Here is a 14,892-nt window from a genome sequence, read left to right as displayed (position 1 = left end):
ACTGGGGTGGGTAGGTGTTCAATATATACCAAGCTGAATAAATACCTGAATAATACCTTATTGGTATTTTGGGGTATTTAGTCAGCCAAATCAGATTTTCTAATCTGATTCATCTACCGATCTATCTGAGCCCGAATAAAAACTGATATTATTCAACTTTTATTCGGCTTGTCTAGTAACCTTTCCTGAAATGGCATGATGATCTGTCTTGTTGGTATCTTTTATGTGGGTATTTGTAATTTTATTTCAAAGGCAGGTGTAGTTTAGGGAATTCTTGTTCTTTTCTTTTTTAACCAGTTTGATTTAAGGGTGTGTTTTCTTCTTTGTGACTCTGTTTTTCTGCTTTGTTTTGTTGCTGTTCTTTTATTGTTTTTTTTTAAAAAGAGGCTTCTGTTCTTCTGCCTGGTTTTTGCATTTCACTCTGACATTATAGAAAGCAACACCTATAAAGTTGTGAGTCATCATGTGTAAAATTGAACCCAGGCAGAAAGCTATTGGGTCCAAATCGAAACAAAAAAAACCCCGCTATCTCACAGCAGAAAACCTACTCAGGATGGCGACTATAAAGTGTGACTATAAAAAACCCCACTATCTCACAGCAGGATGTTATGAGCAACATAGTTGCCAGGAATTAATTTTTAAGTTTTAAAATATAAGGAAGCATCAGCTAGTACCACCTTGAGGACTTCAGTTACTAATTTTGTAATCTTGCATCATTACAGGTGAACTATGGGAAGGTGTGCAATGACAGTAGAAAAGGACTCAAATTCGCCGTCTCTCATGGCTGCAGTCCAGAATTTGTGTTTGTGCCATACAGTAACACTATCGCCATTTATACCATTTACTCGGGAGACCTAATAACTACGCTTAGGGGCCATTATAATTCTGTCGACTGCTGTGTCTTTCAGCCTCATTTTCAGGTAAGTGGAACTCCTTGGTGTGATAGTAAACAATTCAGAGAGACTACTTGTGCCTAAAATAATGAGCTATTATATGTTTGTGCTTCATAAAAGGATGGTAAGAAACATAATGTACTGTGGGTAATTGAAGCTCTGCTGGATTAGAGATGCCATACACAGTGTTGACCTTATTTCACAGACTTTTCTATTAGTTTTTAATCCAAGAGTTAACTTGTGGTTCAGTCCGTAGAATATAATGTAATGTAAGCAGAGCCTGCTGGAACAGACCAGTGATTCATCTAGTCGAGTGTACTGTTTCACATAGTGGCCAACCAGTTGACCTGGAGGGCCAACAGACAGGGCATAGAGGTCGAGGCCTTACCCATAAGCTACCTCCTAGCAGTGGTGTTCAGTGGTTAGGTGGACAAGTTTCCCTTTAGTCACCATGGCTAGTGGTCGCTGATTGACCTCTCATCCATGAATCTGTCTAACCCCCTTTTTAAACCACTTGTTGCATAGTCTAGCATTCTGTCTCCAACAGTGGCCAGCCCCTAAGAAGCTAACAAGCAGAGCATAACAGCGCCTTTCACTGTTGATTGTTCTAAGCATCTATTAATTGAAAGGTTTGCTGCTTCTGTTCATTCAGTTATCATTCTAGCAGCTCCTTGATGGCTTTTTCCTCCATGAAACTCTTCCATCCTTCCGAAAAGATATGAACTTATATGGGGGGGAGGGGAGGGGAGGTATTGTACACTGAATTGGACCACTGGTCCATCCAGTCCATGATGTCTGTTCAGGTAGTGGCAGCTCTCTTCAAGTTTTCAAGTTTTTCCAGCTCTTCTACTCTTGTTAACTGGAGCAGTGTGTGCATGATGTTGAAATAAAAGTACATGTTTATTTGTATGCTGAGCTTTGAAGCTGTAAAGTGGTGGTGCTGTCAAGCTTGTTGCTTTGTAATATTGCTTGAGATTTAAAGCATGTTTAAATGTGCTGACTGACCACTTTTTGTAACTGAGTGTCTTTCCTCTCCCACCCACCCACCCACCCAGGGGCAGGGCTGCTTATTTTATTTTGTGAGGAGTTGTTTTATATGCTTTAAGTTGTTGCGTAACATGCTTTGAGGGTCCTTTTTTGTTGCATGGAAAGAAAGGATAGAAATATTTGTGATACATAAAATGTAGAATGCCTGCAAAAGCTTTTATGCTGCCCTGCATGATTGTTTGGCAGACACCACAGATTGTGGTTGTGTTTCACATAGATTGTGGTTGTGAATTCTGACTTTGCTTGATTTGAAATTCAGTCTTTCGGAAGGGGTTTTATGTGGTTGGGGTTTCAGTATGTATGTGAAATATCTGTTAGCTTCATTCTCAAAAAACATGTCCAAAGCAGCTTCAGCGACAGAGGAATCTCCCTGGGATGTGAGTTCCCAAGGCTTTGGAGCTATGGCCAAGAAGGCCTTTTCTTGGGTTGCCACCTGTCCAGCCTCAGATGATGAGGCCACCCAAAGCAGGACCTCCGAAGAATACCGGAGTTATTGCATAGGTTCCTATGAGAGTAGGCAGTCCTTAATGTACACCTAAGGATCCTTGCAATATACAAGCCCCCTATCTCTTTTTATACACATGCACACAGAGTCCATTGTCATAATGGAGATTTTGCTAATTAACATAAAAAGCAATTACTCCCCAACCATTCCTCCAGATCCTTTCAATGAAGACCACTAATTACACATAATAATTACGGAGGCCATTAGATACCACTCCAGAGGTGCTCTGTCCCTATTAACAAGTCTGGCTCGTCATCCAAGACCACACTGTGCCTTTGGGTTTTTTCTGGATAACTGCTATCATTTTTGTAACCATTTGAAGCTTCCACCGCCCCTGTTAGAAACAGCAGCATTAAGATGATGAAGAATTTTTTACATGCACTGAAAGAGAGGTTGTCCTCAAAGCTCCCTGTGAGGGAGATGGGTAGTGTGGAGTATAACTGGAAAAGCCATTTGGTCCAAACAATGGAATTTATGGAAGTGATGCCACCAGATCAAATTTCCATTTTCTGACTCTGGAGAGGACTGCTTTGAATTACCTTGTTCGTGAAACACAATTGGGCTATTTATAAAGAAAAAAATACATGTTGCTTTTTCAGAGAATTGGCAGGTTAACAAGACCCTATAAATCAGTGAATGGCAAACTGTATATTTGTTAGTTGTGTAGATGAGGAACGGATACAAGTCTCAAAAATAAATAAATAAAATAATGGAGATTTTGCTAATTAACATCAAAAGCAATTACTCCCCAACCATTCCTCGAGATCCTTTCAATGAAGACCACTGATTACACATAATAATTATGGAGGCCATTAGATACCACTCCAGAGGTGCTCTGTCCCTATTAACAAGTCTGGCTCGTCATCCAAGACCACACTGTGCCTTTGGGTTTTTTCTGGATAACTGCTATCATTTTTGTAACCATTTGAAGCTTCCACCGCCCCTGTTAGAAACAGCAGCATTAAGATGATGAAGAATTTTTTACATGCACTGAAAGAGAGGTTGTCCTCAAAGCTCCCTGTGAGGGAGATGGGTAGTGTGGAGTATAACTGGAAAAGCCATTTGGTCCAAACAATGGAATTTATGGAAGTGTTGGAACTGCATGATGCCACCAGATCAAATTTCAATTTTCTGACTCTGGAGAGGACTGTTTTGAATTACCTTGTTTGTGAAACACAATTGGGCTATTTATAAAGAAAAAAATACATTTTGCTTTTTTAGAGAATTGGCAGGTTAACAAGACCCTATAAATCAGTGAATGGCAAACTGTATATTTGTTAGTTGTATAGATGAGGAACCTGGAGCAGGTGCAATTTTTGTCACTCTTTCACTACTGTGACACTGGTGGTTACTATGGTCACTGTGATAGTGGCACGACACCTGCTAGGAAATAGTCCAGTCCAGCAATTAAACACTTGGGGCCCTAATGTTGAACAGCTTCTGCTTTTCTCATGTGAGCTCTGACAAACTGTAGTATATGGAATAAGTTTTCCATTTGTACAATTGAAAAATCAGTGCATGCCATGTCTTGGTTTAATTAGGCTCCACAGGAATTATTTTTAAATCATGATGTGAAAAGGGGCAGTGTTGCTATAGCTGTAGGGCTCCATTTAGAACTGAAAGCTGACTTGTTATGAAAATCCTTTTCTTGGAGGTGTCTTGTCCTAACACTTCTGTAACAGAGTGTTAACCTTAACATATAGATATCTGAGTCTTTCAGATCTGCCATAGCTGATGTAGTAAAACTGTGGTTTGACAATAGCCATTGATACAGGATCTTGTCTTGCCAAGAAGTTCTGCCCCTTTTCATTAAAGACTCCTTACATTAAATTTCCATAAAACATTTGCATTGATTGTGTGTTGTGGGTCAGCCAGGGCTCAACGATAGTGAGGACTCCTCAGGAGAAGAGGAGCCCTGTGTAGCCAGCTCTGAATCATCAGAAGCTAGCAACCAGGAAGATGAGCTGCGGGCTTCTCAGGGTTCACATCCAACAGCTGGTGCAGAGCCACCAATACCCTCCAACGCCCATTCAACAGGTGAAGCCCATTTGGTCATTTCCAGCCATCCAGTATCACCCACACCCTTAGAGTACTGCAGATGGAGGCTAAGAATAGAGCTACAGGAGAGATGACAAAGTGCACACCTCCTGGCCTGATGCCAGCTGCTTGCTGATAGCAAAGATGAGTAGCTGCAAGATTACCTTGAGCAGCTGGCTGCAAGCATGACCCTTCAGCATATGGCTATCAAATCCAGCCAAGGGAGGCTGTTAGGCATGGAAGCAACAAGTCGAAATCCCTCTGACTGTGACCACTGCATCAGATCCTGCCTTGTTCCTGTGACTCTTTGGTCCATTCCCTGACACTTGCCTTCATCTCACCTGTGAACCTGCTTGTAGATAACTCTTGGGCTTCCAGACTTTGCTGTACAAAGTGACCCTCAGACCAGACAACTGACAACTCTTCACTCTGTGCTTTGACCTTGGACTGAACTTTGACTATGCTGTTTGAGTTGGTGCCCTTGCCTTACTCATTCCATGCTCTGATGGCATGGCCCACAGTACCCCCGGCACGGCTTCTGACACTGTGTTTGTTTCCGAACCATGCTAGTGTCCCTGTTGGTTACACCAAGGTGCAACCAGTGCCAAAGAACAACTCAGCAAACAGCCCATTCAGCAACTTTAAAAGGGGATTAGACAAATTCATAAAGGAGAGATCTGTCAGCAGCCACTAGTTATGGTGTAGTGGTTAAGTGCGCGGACTCTAATCTGGGAGAACCGGGTTTGATTCCCCACTCCTCCACTCGCAGCTGCTGGATGACCTTGGGCAAGCCATAGTTCTGTCAGAGGTGTTCTTGAAAAGAGAAGTTTCTGTCAGAGCTCTCTCAGCCCCACCTACCTCACAGGGTGTCTGTTGTGGGGAGGGGAAGGGAAAGGAGTTTGTAAGCCACTCTGAGACTCCGAGTTGAAGGGTGGGGTATAAATCCAAACTCCTCCTCCTCCTCTTCTTCTTGGAACCTCCACATTCAGAGGCCGTAAACCTCTGAATCCCAGTGCCAGGAGGCAACATGGCGGAAGGCCTCGGCCTCTGTGCCTCCAGAGCAACTGGTTGGTAATTGTGTGAGACAGGATGCTGGACCAGATGGACCATTGGTCTGATCGAGCAGGGCTGTTCTTATGGTCTTAATTCCTTTTGATCTTGATGAAGATAACTACCACACACACAAACAAACCTTTATTGGCATTGAGAGCACAAAACATTATGGGAATACAGCAAATTACCAAGAAACATAAATCACTTACACTTTGGCTATTCAAACCCCATCTTCTAATTGCATAATCTAAAAATTTTGCAACAGCCTCCATTGTTTCACAATTAAAATTAAACAGAAGAAAAGTGAATAATTTAATCATCAGAATGCCAGTTCTTACTATCTAAAAGTGGAGTAATAAAACAAGATTTACTATCCCTATAAAAGGGACAATAAAGTATGGTGTGTGTAGTAGATTCTATATCTTTTAGAAAACAAGGACAGTCTGTCTACATATGGTATCTGGCGGTACCTCCCTAAAAGCACCTCCGATGGCAGAACATTAAAGCGTGCAGGCATGTATGCTCTGCGATGGTGTGGGACTGTTAGACATAAGAGATATTTCACAATAGAGCCCCTGTAAGAGGTCCCCAACCTACTTGAATGATTGAAGCATTTAAAAAAATCATTACCCCGGCCGTGTTTCATTCTGGTGGCCCCGTTCGGTCTCCATTTCTCAGTTTTTATCTTTTGATGCTCAACACATTTAAAAAAAATTCTGAGAGAATTTATCTTTTTGTTGTTTTTGTGTCCAGAATTTCCAACTTTTTAGCAAGCCTAATGTTTTCAACTTACTTATCACCATATTTACCCCTTCCAAATTACTTTTCAAATTACTCTTCACTATATTTAACCCTTCCTCTAATTTTCTGTTTCTGATAGTATTTTACCTTCCTAGTTCACTGTTTACTTATCAGGTTATATTTTCTCATGGTAAGGTTTCAGATTTTCTCTCCTCTTGCAAAAGTCAACTGCTTTCCTCATATTTAGCAAACTCTGCTTAAAAGAATGTGTTTTATTCCATCCATAGGAAAAGGAGAAGGAGAACTAGCTACTACTTAGTCAAAAATTAATTCAACAGTTAATTTAGTAGTAAGACTATGCATCCTTTATCGCTAGCTTGAAAACTATTCAGTCCATTGTCACCAATACCATTCATTCTTTAATGTCCGGTACCAAATTCATTCTGTATCTTGAGACGTCCTTGTTTCTTCAAAGCGCAATCCTAATATTTTCTTTTTACGTTCTGTTACTAACACAGCAGATCCAAAACAACTTTAAAAATAAGCAGATCTGTCCTGAACTTTCAGCTCCACCAATTGATGAACAGTTTGATGTTGGTATTGGCTTGAATCCTGTGAACAAGTTCTATATACCCTTTGCCACAGAGTGTGTATCCTCTTACACTCATTTCTACAAGGCTCACTGAAAACCATTGATCTTGTGCAAATGGGAATAATAGTGTAAGAGGAAGTGTGTGCCATAGCAGAGAACGTCTAGGTCTCATGGAACTTGTTCATAGGATCCAAGCCTATATCAGTTAAAAGTTGTAGACATTAAAATAGGATGTGGCAATGACTGAATTTAGTTGATAACAGCGTTTTGTTTTTTAGTTTTTTAAATCCAGACACAGCATATCTTTATTTTTGAATTACACATTGGTACACATTCCATTGCAAATTAGAAACTGAGGCCATAATTATAGACAATTTATATACAGGCACAAGGTTCTTTCTTTGTATTCAGCTTCAGGGCAGGTAGGATGGTTTTATGTAGCAATGTTGCTGAAACGCGTATTTGTACAGTTCGGAATAGAATTTGGCTTGTTTATTGTTGCATCCATCCTACACATCTTTTTTTCTCTGATGTTTCTTCTGTGGTGTAGACGGTAATCCGTGCCAGGGAAAATTGCTCCCACTCCCACACTCTTACTTCACTGTTGCAGCTGCTCTTCTTCCACCCTGACACATTGAATGCTGCCATGGTATCAAACACCATAGCAAAACAGAGTTACTCAGGGTGCAGTGCCCTGGTGTAACTATATTTACTGGCATGTGCAATAGCAGGAGAGGTTCCCTTCTCCACTGTCACAGCCACTGTTCCATTAAGTTTGGGGCTATGAAAGGAGGGGACAGGGCTTCTGGGGGTGAAGCAGGGTATTAGGAACTCCATCATGTTCCCATTAGGAGCAGAAGGGGGCTTCCAAACTGGAACTGTATTTTTAAAAGTTCCAATTTGGGGATGGAAATATAGTTTGATGAGCCAAATCCTAAAACTTACCCAGGGGTAGTTTGTCCATCGCTAGTTTGATGTAGTTTATATGAATCAAGCTGCTGAACTTTGGATCCCATCTGACTTGCTAGCAGTTTAATCCCCACTGAAGTTACTGGGTGCATGAGGCAGGAGCAAGAAGCGGGTAATGAATGTTTTATCTCCTTCTTATAGATCTTTATCATGAGCTTGCCTCCGTCAGTATTTAATAACCATTCTGTGGCTTATTCTCCTTAATGGCAGGAACTTTACAGTAGTGGCAGAGATAGCAATATCCTTGTCTGGGTGCCATCTGTGAGAGAACCAGAGCCCGATGATGCCTCTGAAAAGGTAAAACCGTTTGTCACTGGCATTGGAGCACATACTGACAGGAATAACTTTTGTTCAAGTGTAAAGATGCAGTGGCCATTGTTCAGCCATTGTAGAAAAGTCTTCCTGGGACAGCAGGGGGAATAGTCCAGTTTGTCACTACATAAACAACCTGACCATGGCATGAAGACAGAGTTTGTGCTGCTCTGAGTGCAGGACTCTTCATATTTCCCTTCATCAGATGTGGCAGACCCGCTTATGGGATCTCTTCATCCTTGGTAAGATTACAGATAACGTCTCTGTGCCCCGGTCAGACAAGCACCAAGAAAAACTCATAGCGATGCAGTTCCCTGTAGTAGATTATCTCATGGAAAATGAGATCATTCCTAATAACCCCTATTATAGAGATCTGATTTACTTTTGATAACAGTTGGATATTGACTTATATAAAACTTGTTGTTTCTTGAAAATGATATAGCCATCTTAACTGATGTTAAGATGAAATACTTTGTATTTCGTACCATTGTTTACAATTTTTGGTTAATTAACGCTATATTGTTAAAACAAAAAAACTAAAAAATAAATAATGAAAAAATATTGTGCTGTATCATAAGACCATAAGAACCAGTTCAGGCAATCCTAATACTCACCACTTTGGGATCAGGAAGCAATGTTTCTCTCCACACCAGTTTGGCTGGAGATCCTGGAGGTTTTTTGTCATCTTCTGGGCATGGAACAGCAGTCACTGGAGGTGTGGAGGGGGCGGTATTTGTGAATTTCCTGCATTGTGCAGGGGGTTGGACTAGACAGCCCTGGAGGTCCCTTCCAACTCTATGATTCTATGGTGTAGTCCTAGGGATTGGGATAGTATGCACTGTCTACCAGCCACCATATGCACATAGTCATGGGAGACCCTAAGTATAGCCAAGCCTACTGTTGGTGGTCTCCTTCCCTCTGTTCAGCCTTAACATGTCAGGCCATGTAAAGACTTTTGAAAGCTTACTTGCAGTGTTGAACATACAGTGAAGGCTTTGTTATCTGGCACTCAATGGGAAATGGGGGGTCGCCAGCAATGTTCCCTCTAAGCTGTGGAGTCTTGTGAGCAAACTTTATGAGCTACTGGCATTAAAGTTGTGAGCGAGCGATTTGGGTACGGCATAAATTAGTTTGCTCTAAAGCCATCCTTCCTGAGCTAAGACAAAAATGTGTGAGCCGGAGGCTAAAAAATTGTGAGCTAGCTCACACTAACTCAACTTAGAGGGAACACTGGTCGCCAGTTAATCAGATGGGCCCAGATACTCATGGTTATTGGTCCATCTGTGCTGGCTCCCAATTTTTTCTGTGCCAAATTCAAGGTGCTAGTGCTGACCTTCAAAGCCCTACGTAGTTTGGAGCCAGCATACATTAAGGACTGCCTGTTCCCAACTGCTAGAGTCATCCTTTGAGGCCCTGCTTTGGGTGCCCCTGTCTAAGGTTAGACGGGTGGCAACCCAAGACAGAACCTTCACAGTCATGGCACAAAAACTGTGGAACTTCTTTCCCTTCTTTTGCTGTTTTCTACCAGCTGGTAAAGACTTTTTTGTTTGTTTCATCTGGCATTCCCTCAGTTTCCCTTTGTTTCATCTGGCATTCCTTCCTGCCCTATGTTTTAATTGCTAGGTCTGTGTTTTTGAATACGCATTTACTTTTGGTTTTAAAATGGTTTTATGGTTGTTTTGTAATGTTCTACTTTTAGTTGCTTTGGTGGCCTTGATTGAGGAGAAAGGTGGAATAGAAATTCTGTAAATAACAAATATTACTCTGCCCCCCAGAAGAATCCATAGTAACCAAAAAAAACCAGAATGCTATGGCAACAGCCCCTACAACTGGCAGAACCTTTCCCTTGGAGCTATCTTATACAGCAGGCAGATGAGACAGCCAGCTTCCTGGGACCTCTCTGGCCGAGCTGGCATATGACAGCTCAAGGCAGTTTGAGGGGGAAAGTGGCATCTGATGTCATCTGGCAGTGCTGGCCGTCAGAAGCCCAGCAGTGGATGGAGGCATCGAGCTGGTTGGCTGGCAAGGAGTAGGACATGCGTGTTGCCCAAAGACACAGAGGCATGGTGGCTGAGGGAGAGGAGCTTACCTTCTGGAAAATGCCAGTTAACTGAGCATTCTGGTTAATCAGGTGCCCGATAAAGCAGCTTTTACTATACTTCAGAAATCATACCATTTTTAGCAGTGGGGAACAAGCCAATTGATGGAAGGGTAATGGCCAGTTGAAGAGTTCTTGGGGTGGGGGTGGAGACAGGACCTGAATGGGTGACAAACTGAGTGGGCAGTTTCTGTGGAGATGAGCAAAGGCTTAGGGAAGCAAATGGCAGCTGAGGGGATGCTGAGAAGAAGAAGGAGAGAGAAGGGGACAGAGGAAAGCAGGCTGAGAAGAAAAGGAGGTGTTTATGGAAGTGGGAAGACCAGTGTGGAGAGGACAGGACCTCAGCCACTGTGTGAAGGCTGGTGCTGGAGAAAGGTGTTTTGAGTTCAGGCTGTCATCCAAAAATGAGAAAAACAGCCAGGCATCCAGAGAGAAAGAAAGCTACCATGGTGCTAGTCAGAACCTGGACTCGTCTCTCCTTGTGTAAAAAATGTGACAGAGGGTGTATGGAAAGAGTGGGACAGATGTTAAGAGCCAGTTATTTTTTTTCTGTAGAGGGAGGGTCTGTTTACAGAGGTTAACTTAATTAACAGCAAGTTACAGAGGAAATAATAGTGTGTGTAGTCTATGAGATAAACTCTTCTAACAGAATTCATCTTGGTTTACACAACCTTTGATCCTCTGTTGGGTACTAAAGTCTCACACAGTTAAGGTTTATACGTACACATGCACACAGAGGGAGGAAATTCCAGAACCAGATCAGTACACCTGGCGAGAAGTTTCATAGAAGGCTTTGGTAAGGTGTTTATATGCATAAGCAGTCCTTGGCCATGAGCATGTCCTTATTTGTATGACGAGAGACATAAACAAAAAAGATACATTACCCGCACTCTCAATTTAAAACACAACCAAAAAATAAATAAATCCGTACTATTATGATCTAGCAAGATAGCAGCCCCAGTATACAAAGGTTACTCTGGCTACTGGTCAATGAAAAGGGCCTTGCTCTTTCCTTTGCTCTATCTGCAGAAGGGCAAGGCCCCTGCTGAAGTCTAAGAGGGGAGCAGGCTCATGGAAGGAGGCTTGCGAGGTAGGGCAGGATGAAAATAGAATTAGATAAATAAACTGGCTCAACACCAACATGGCAGATAGCAATTTTCAACTGTTGCAATTGTGGGAGTTTTTGTAGACCACATCCATTCACAACTTCACTGTGATTTTTTCAATCTTTTTTTCTCAGCAGTGTTTGAATCCAGCTTATGAAGATGCCTGGAGCAGTAGCAGTGATGGTGAAGGATGAATTCCTTCTGTTGACATAAACCTGATATCCATGTGCTATGTTTTGGCTATCGTCTTTGCATTACAAAATGAGTACCTACTACCAGCATAATGTAAAGACTGTACATTCCCCTGTACAAATAACTTTTTCTTTTCGCTCTCATGCTTTGTGGTCCTCTGTGTTCCTTACTATTATGTCACTCTGGAACTGTTGCCAAAGAAGCACCTTCAGTACAAATGGGTTTGGGGAGTCTCCTTTTTTGTTCTGATCCATAAAAAGTAGATCAACTCATATTTTTGCAGTGTGGGAAAACTTTCATTTCCACTGCCACATGTTCAGTTGGTTGTTGTACTTATGTAAGATTTTTTTTCTTTCAAAAATCCAGCATGGTTGAGTTCAGAGGCTCATGAATCTTAGGGCTTCAGAGCACACTCTGCTCATTCCCCCCCCTTTCTTTCACATTATTGTGTCGTGGAATTTTTTGCTCCAGTTTCTAGTAACAGGTACATAATAAAACAAAGTTTGAGTCCAGTGGCACCTTTAAGACCAACAAAGTTTTATTCAAGGTATAAGCTTTTGTGTGCACTGAAAAGGTGTGCATGCACACGAAAGCTTATACCCAGAATAAAACTTTGTTGGTCTTAAAGGTGCCACTGGACTCAAACTTTGTTCTGCTGCTTCAGACCAACGCAGCTACCCACCTGACTCTAGGTACATAACAAATCACCAAATATTGTAAGGATTATAGTTGTTTACCATCACTATGGTTCCTTCAAACTGTGTTAATGGTTATCCTTGGAAGCGTTAGAAATAAACAGCAATATTAATAGGAGGTCCTACCTTTCTTTACTATCATTTGCCCAACATCTAAAGCACCTGAGGGTGGCCAAAGACAAAGCAGACTACTTTGGTGCCTCCTGGGATCTTAGGAAACCAAGCTGCTGCCTGCGGATCTCCTGAGGATCAGAGGTAAAGGTCCTGCCCCCTTCCGCTCCCGGGGCCTTGTTTGATCTCCTGAAGGACTGCCGTGTACTGTGGGTTTACAGCTGAGAGCCAGCATGGTGTAGTGTTGGACTAGGATCTGAGAAAGCCGGGTTTGAGTCCCCACTGTGTCACGGAAGCTTGATGGGTGACCTTTGGATCAGTCACACACTCTCAGCCTAACCTACTTCTCAGTGTTGTTGTGAGGATAAAACACTTTGGGTCCCCATTGGGGAGAAAGGCAGGATATAAATAAATCTAGAATATCATAGTCGCAAAGTACAACGAGGGTTTTAACCAGAAAACAGATACAAACCCTTCACAGTTCTTCTGCAGCAGTTGCTCTTTTTAAAAAAATCTCTATTGTAATTCTTTTTCTTTTCTCCTTCTAGTCTCGCTGTTGTCCAGTATGTACCGGCTGCTGGTACAAGTCCTTCCAATCTGTGACATTTTTGTGTACCACCTCCTCCTGCGGGCCAGGGCCTGAAATAATGTCATTACAAGGAGCTCTGAATGTATGCCTCATCTGAACAAAAGATGTACTGTAAACCAGTGTTCCCTCTAAGCTGAGTTAGTGTGAGCTAGCTCACAGTTTTTTAGCCTCCAGCTCACATATTTTTGTCTTAGCTCAGGAAGGATGGCTCCACAGCAAACTAATATATGCAGTAGCCAAATCGCTCGCTCACAACCTTAATGCCAGTAGCTCACAAAGAAGAATTTTTGCTCACAAGACTCCACAGCTTAGAGGGAACATTGCTGTAAATCACCATAGGGGTCAAACAGATTTTTTTTTTTTAATATGGGGTTACGTTGAGCAGGGAAAAATTACCCCTTTAGTAAACTATTTTGCTTTGGTAGTACTGGAATAAAATAGCAGCAGAAAATATAAATCTGCACTTAAATTTGGCTGTTCAGTTTACTGTGGGTGCTTAACAGTTCGGAGGAGTTCTCTTCCCACCTGTGTGTCAGTCACGGCCCTGGGAAGAGCATTCCTCCACTGCCCATTCCTCCCACTGCCTCAGCAGTGCACAAGAAATTCAGTGTGATTGGTGATAGATCAAGATGGGTAGCCGTGTTAGTCTGTCTGTAGCAGAAAAGAGCAAGAGTCCAGTAGCACCTCAAAGACGAACAAAGCATGTCACTCACGTCACTCACGAAAGCTCATCCCCTGCCACTTATTTTGTTAATCTTTGAGGTGCCACTGGACTCTAGCTCTTTTCTAATGTGATCGGTGCGTTGAACTAGCTTTGTGCTACGTGATGTGTTTATAGTGGCACAAAATACCGAACCTGCACGTTCCAGAGGGTAGCCATGTTGGACTGCAGTAGGCGAGCCAGATTCTGACGAAAGGAGCTTTGACTCTCAAAAGCATAAACCTCAAAAACTTGTTGCTCCTCAACATGCATCCTGACTCGAACGAAACAAAAAAGGTGTGTTATAACGGTGCATTTTCAGCCAATAGGCACATTGCTTTAGAAAGACCACTTATATTGTTCTCGTCTCCTCGTACTCCACGAGATAGAGGGTTTAGGCTGAGAGCATGTGACTGGCTCAGGCAAGGGGGATTTGAATCTAGGTCTCCCAGATCCTAGTCCAGTGTTTTAACCATCACAACATACTGGCTCTGCGAAATAGGTATGTGTAGTTTTCACAAAGTTGCACATTAATAACATCTGAAGCAATTCTTTGTTTCTGAAACCAAAGTGGCTTGCCTGAATTAAAATACTTTTTGTATCAGCCTGGAGGTATTCTATTTTGTCTGATTCAGTATTCATTATGTGGGGGCTCTTAAGAGAGTATACTGTCAAAATGTTGAAGGATGTGAACAACTGAAATTGACTTAGATCAAGATATTATTTCCCTTCCAGATCCTGGCATCTTAAAACACTGCTTTAGGAGATTCATGATTGTCAGTTACTTTCCATATAAATAATGCTGTCACAGTCTCCCCAAATCAAACCTGACATCTGAAATCCAGTAAAGGTATTTTATAGGGTTGGGCAATATGCAGAGAGTCCCTACTCGTAGTGAACCACATTTTACACTGTTCATATATAAACACTTTCTGCACCCACATCAAACTGCTTTTAGGTGTGGTCTGCTAATAATTAAAAAATAAGCAGGGGGGCGTGGCGGCGCTGGAGGAAAATGGCCGCTTAAAGTGATCGCTCCGTGGGCTCTCTCCCCCTTTGCAACCATTGCGGCGAAAATTATATAATCTCTTGCATAAAATATATGAGAAATGACGAACTGCCCCCTCAACAAGAATCTATGAAAATCTGTCAAGTACAGGTAAAAATAAATGCGAAATCGGGCTCCTTTGTGCTGGGGCCGAGACGCCTAATTACGGCCAAAATGCCACCCACCATCACAGGAACGGAAAGC

The 14,892-nt window shown here is 42.2% G+C and overlaps 1 protein-coding gene across 2 annotated transcripts in view; it reads left to right on the top strand.

Annotated features, from left to right (window-relative positions):
- ERCC8 (excision repair cross-complementation group 8) overlaps positions 1-12,059 on the top strand; it is a 66,990-nt gene extending 54,931 nt beyond the window's left edge. Inside the window, exons 10-12 of one of the 2 annotated variants that reach the window (XM_015406803.1) lie at positions 723-920; positions 8,048-8,134; positions 11,491-12,059. In XM_015406803.1, coding sequence (XP_015262289.1) covers positions 723-920; positions 8,048-8,134; positions 11,491-11,547 — 342 coding nt within the window. In that variant the 3' untranslated portion in view covers positions 11,548-12,059. Of the gene's footprint in view, positions 1-722; positions 921-8,047; positions 8,135-11,487 lie in introns of both variants that reach the window. The other variant, XM_015406802.1, reaches the window with a different exon arrangement.
- The last annotated feature ends 2,833 nt before the right edge of the window (positions 12,060-14,892 follow it).

Source organism: Gekko japonicus, unplaced genomic scaffold (genome assembly GCF_001447785.1).
Source record: "Gekko japonicus isolate JY-2015 unplaced genomic scaffold, Gekko_japonicus_V1.1 scaffold700, whole genome shotgun sequence".
NCBI classification, from domain to species: domain Eukaryota; kingdom Metazoa; phylum Chordata; class Lepidosauria; order Squamata; family Gekkonidae; genus Gekko; species Gekko japonicus.
The sequence above is the reverse complement of the archived record's forward strand: the minus strand, read 5'-3'. Positions and strand labels throughout refer to the sequence as shown.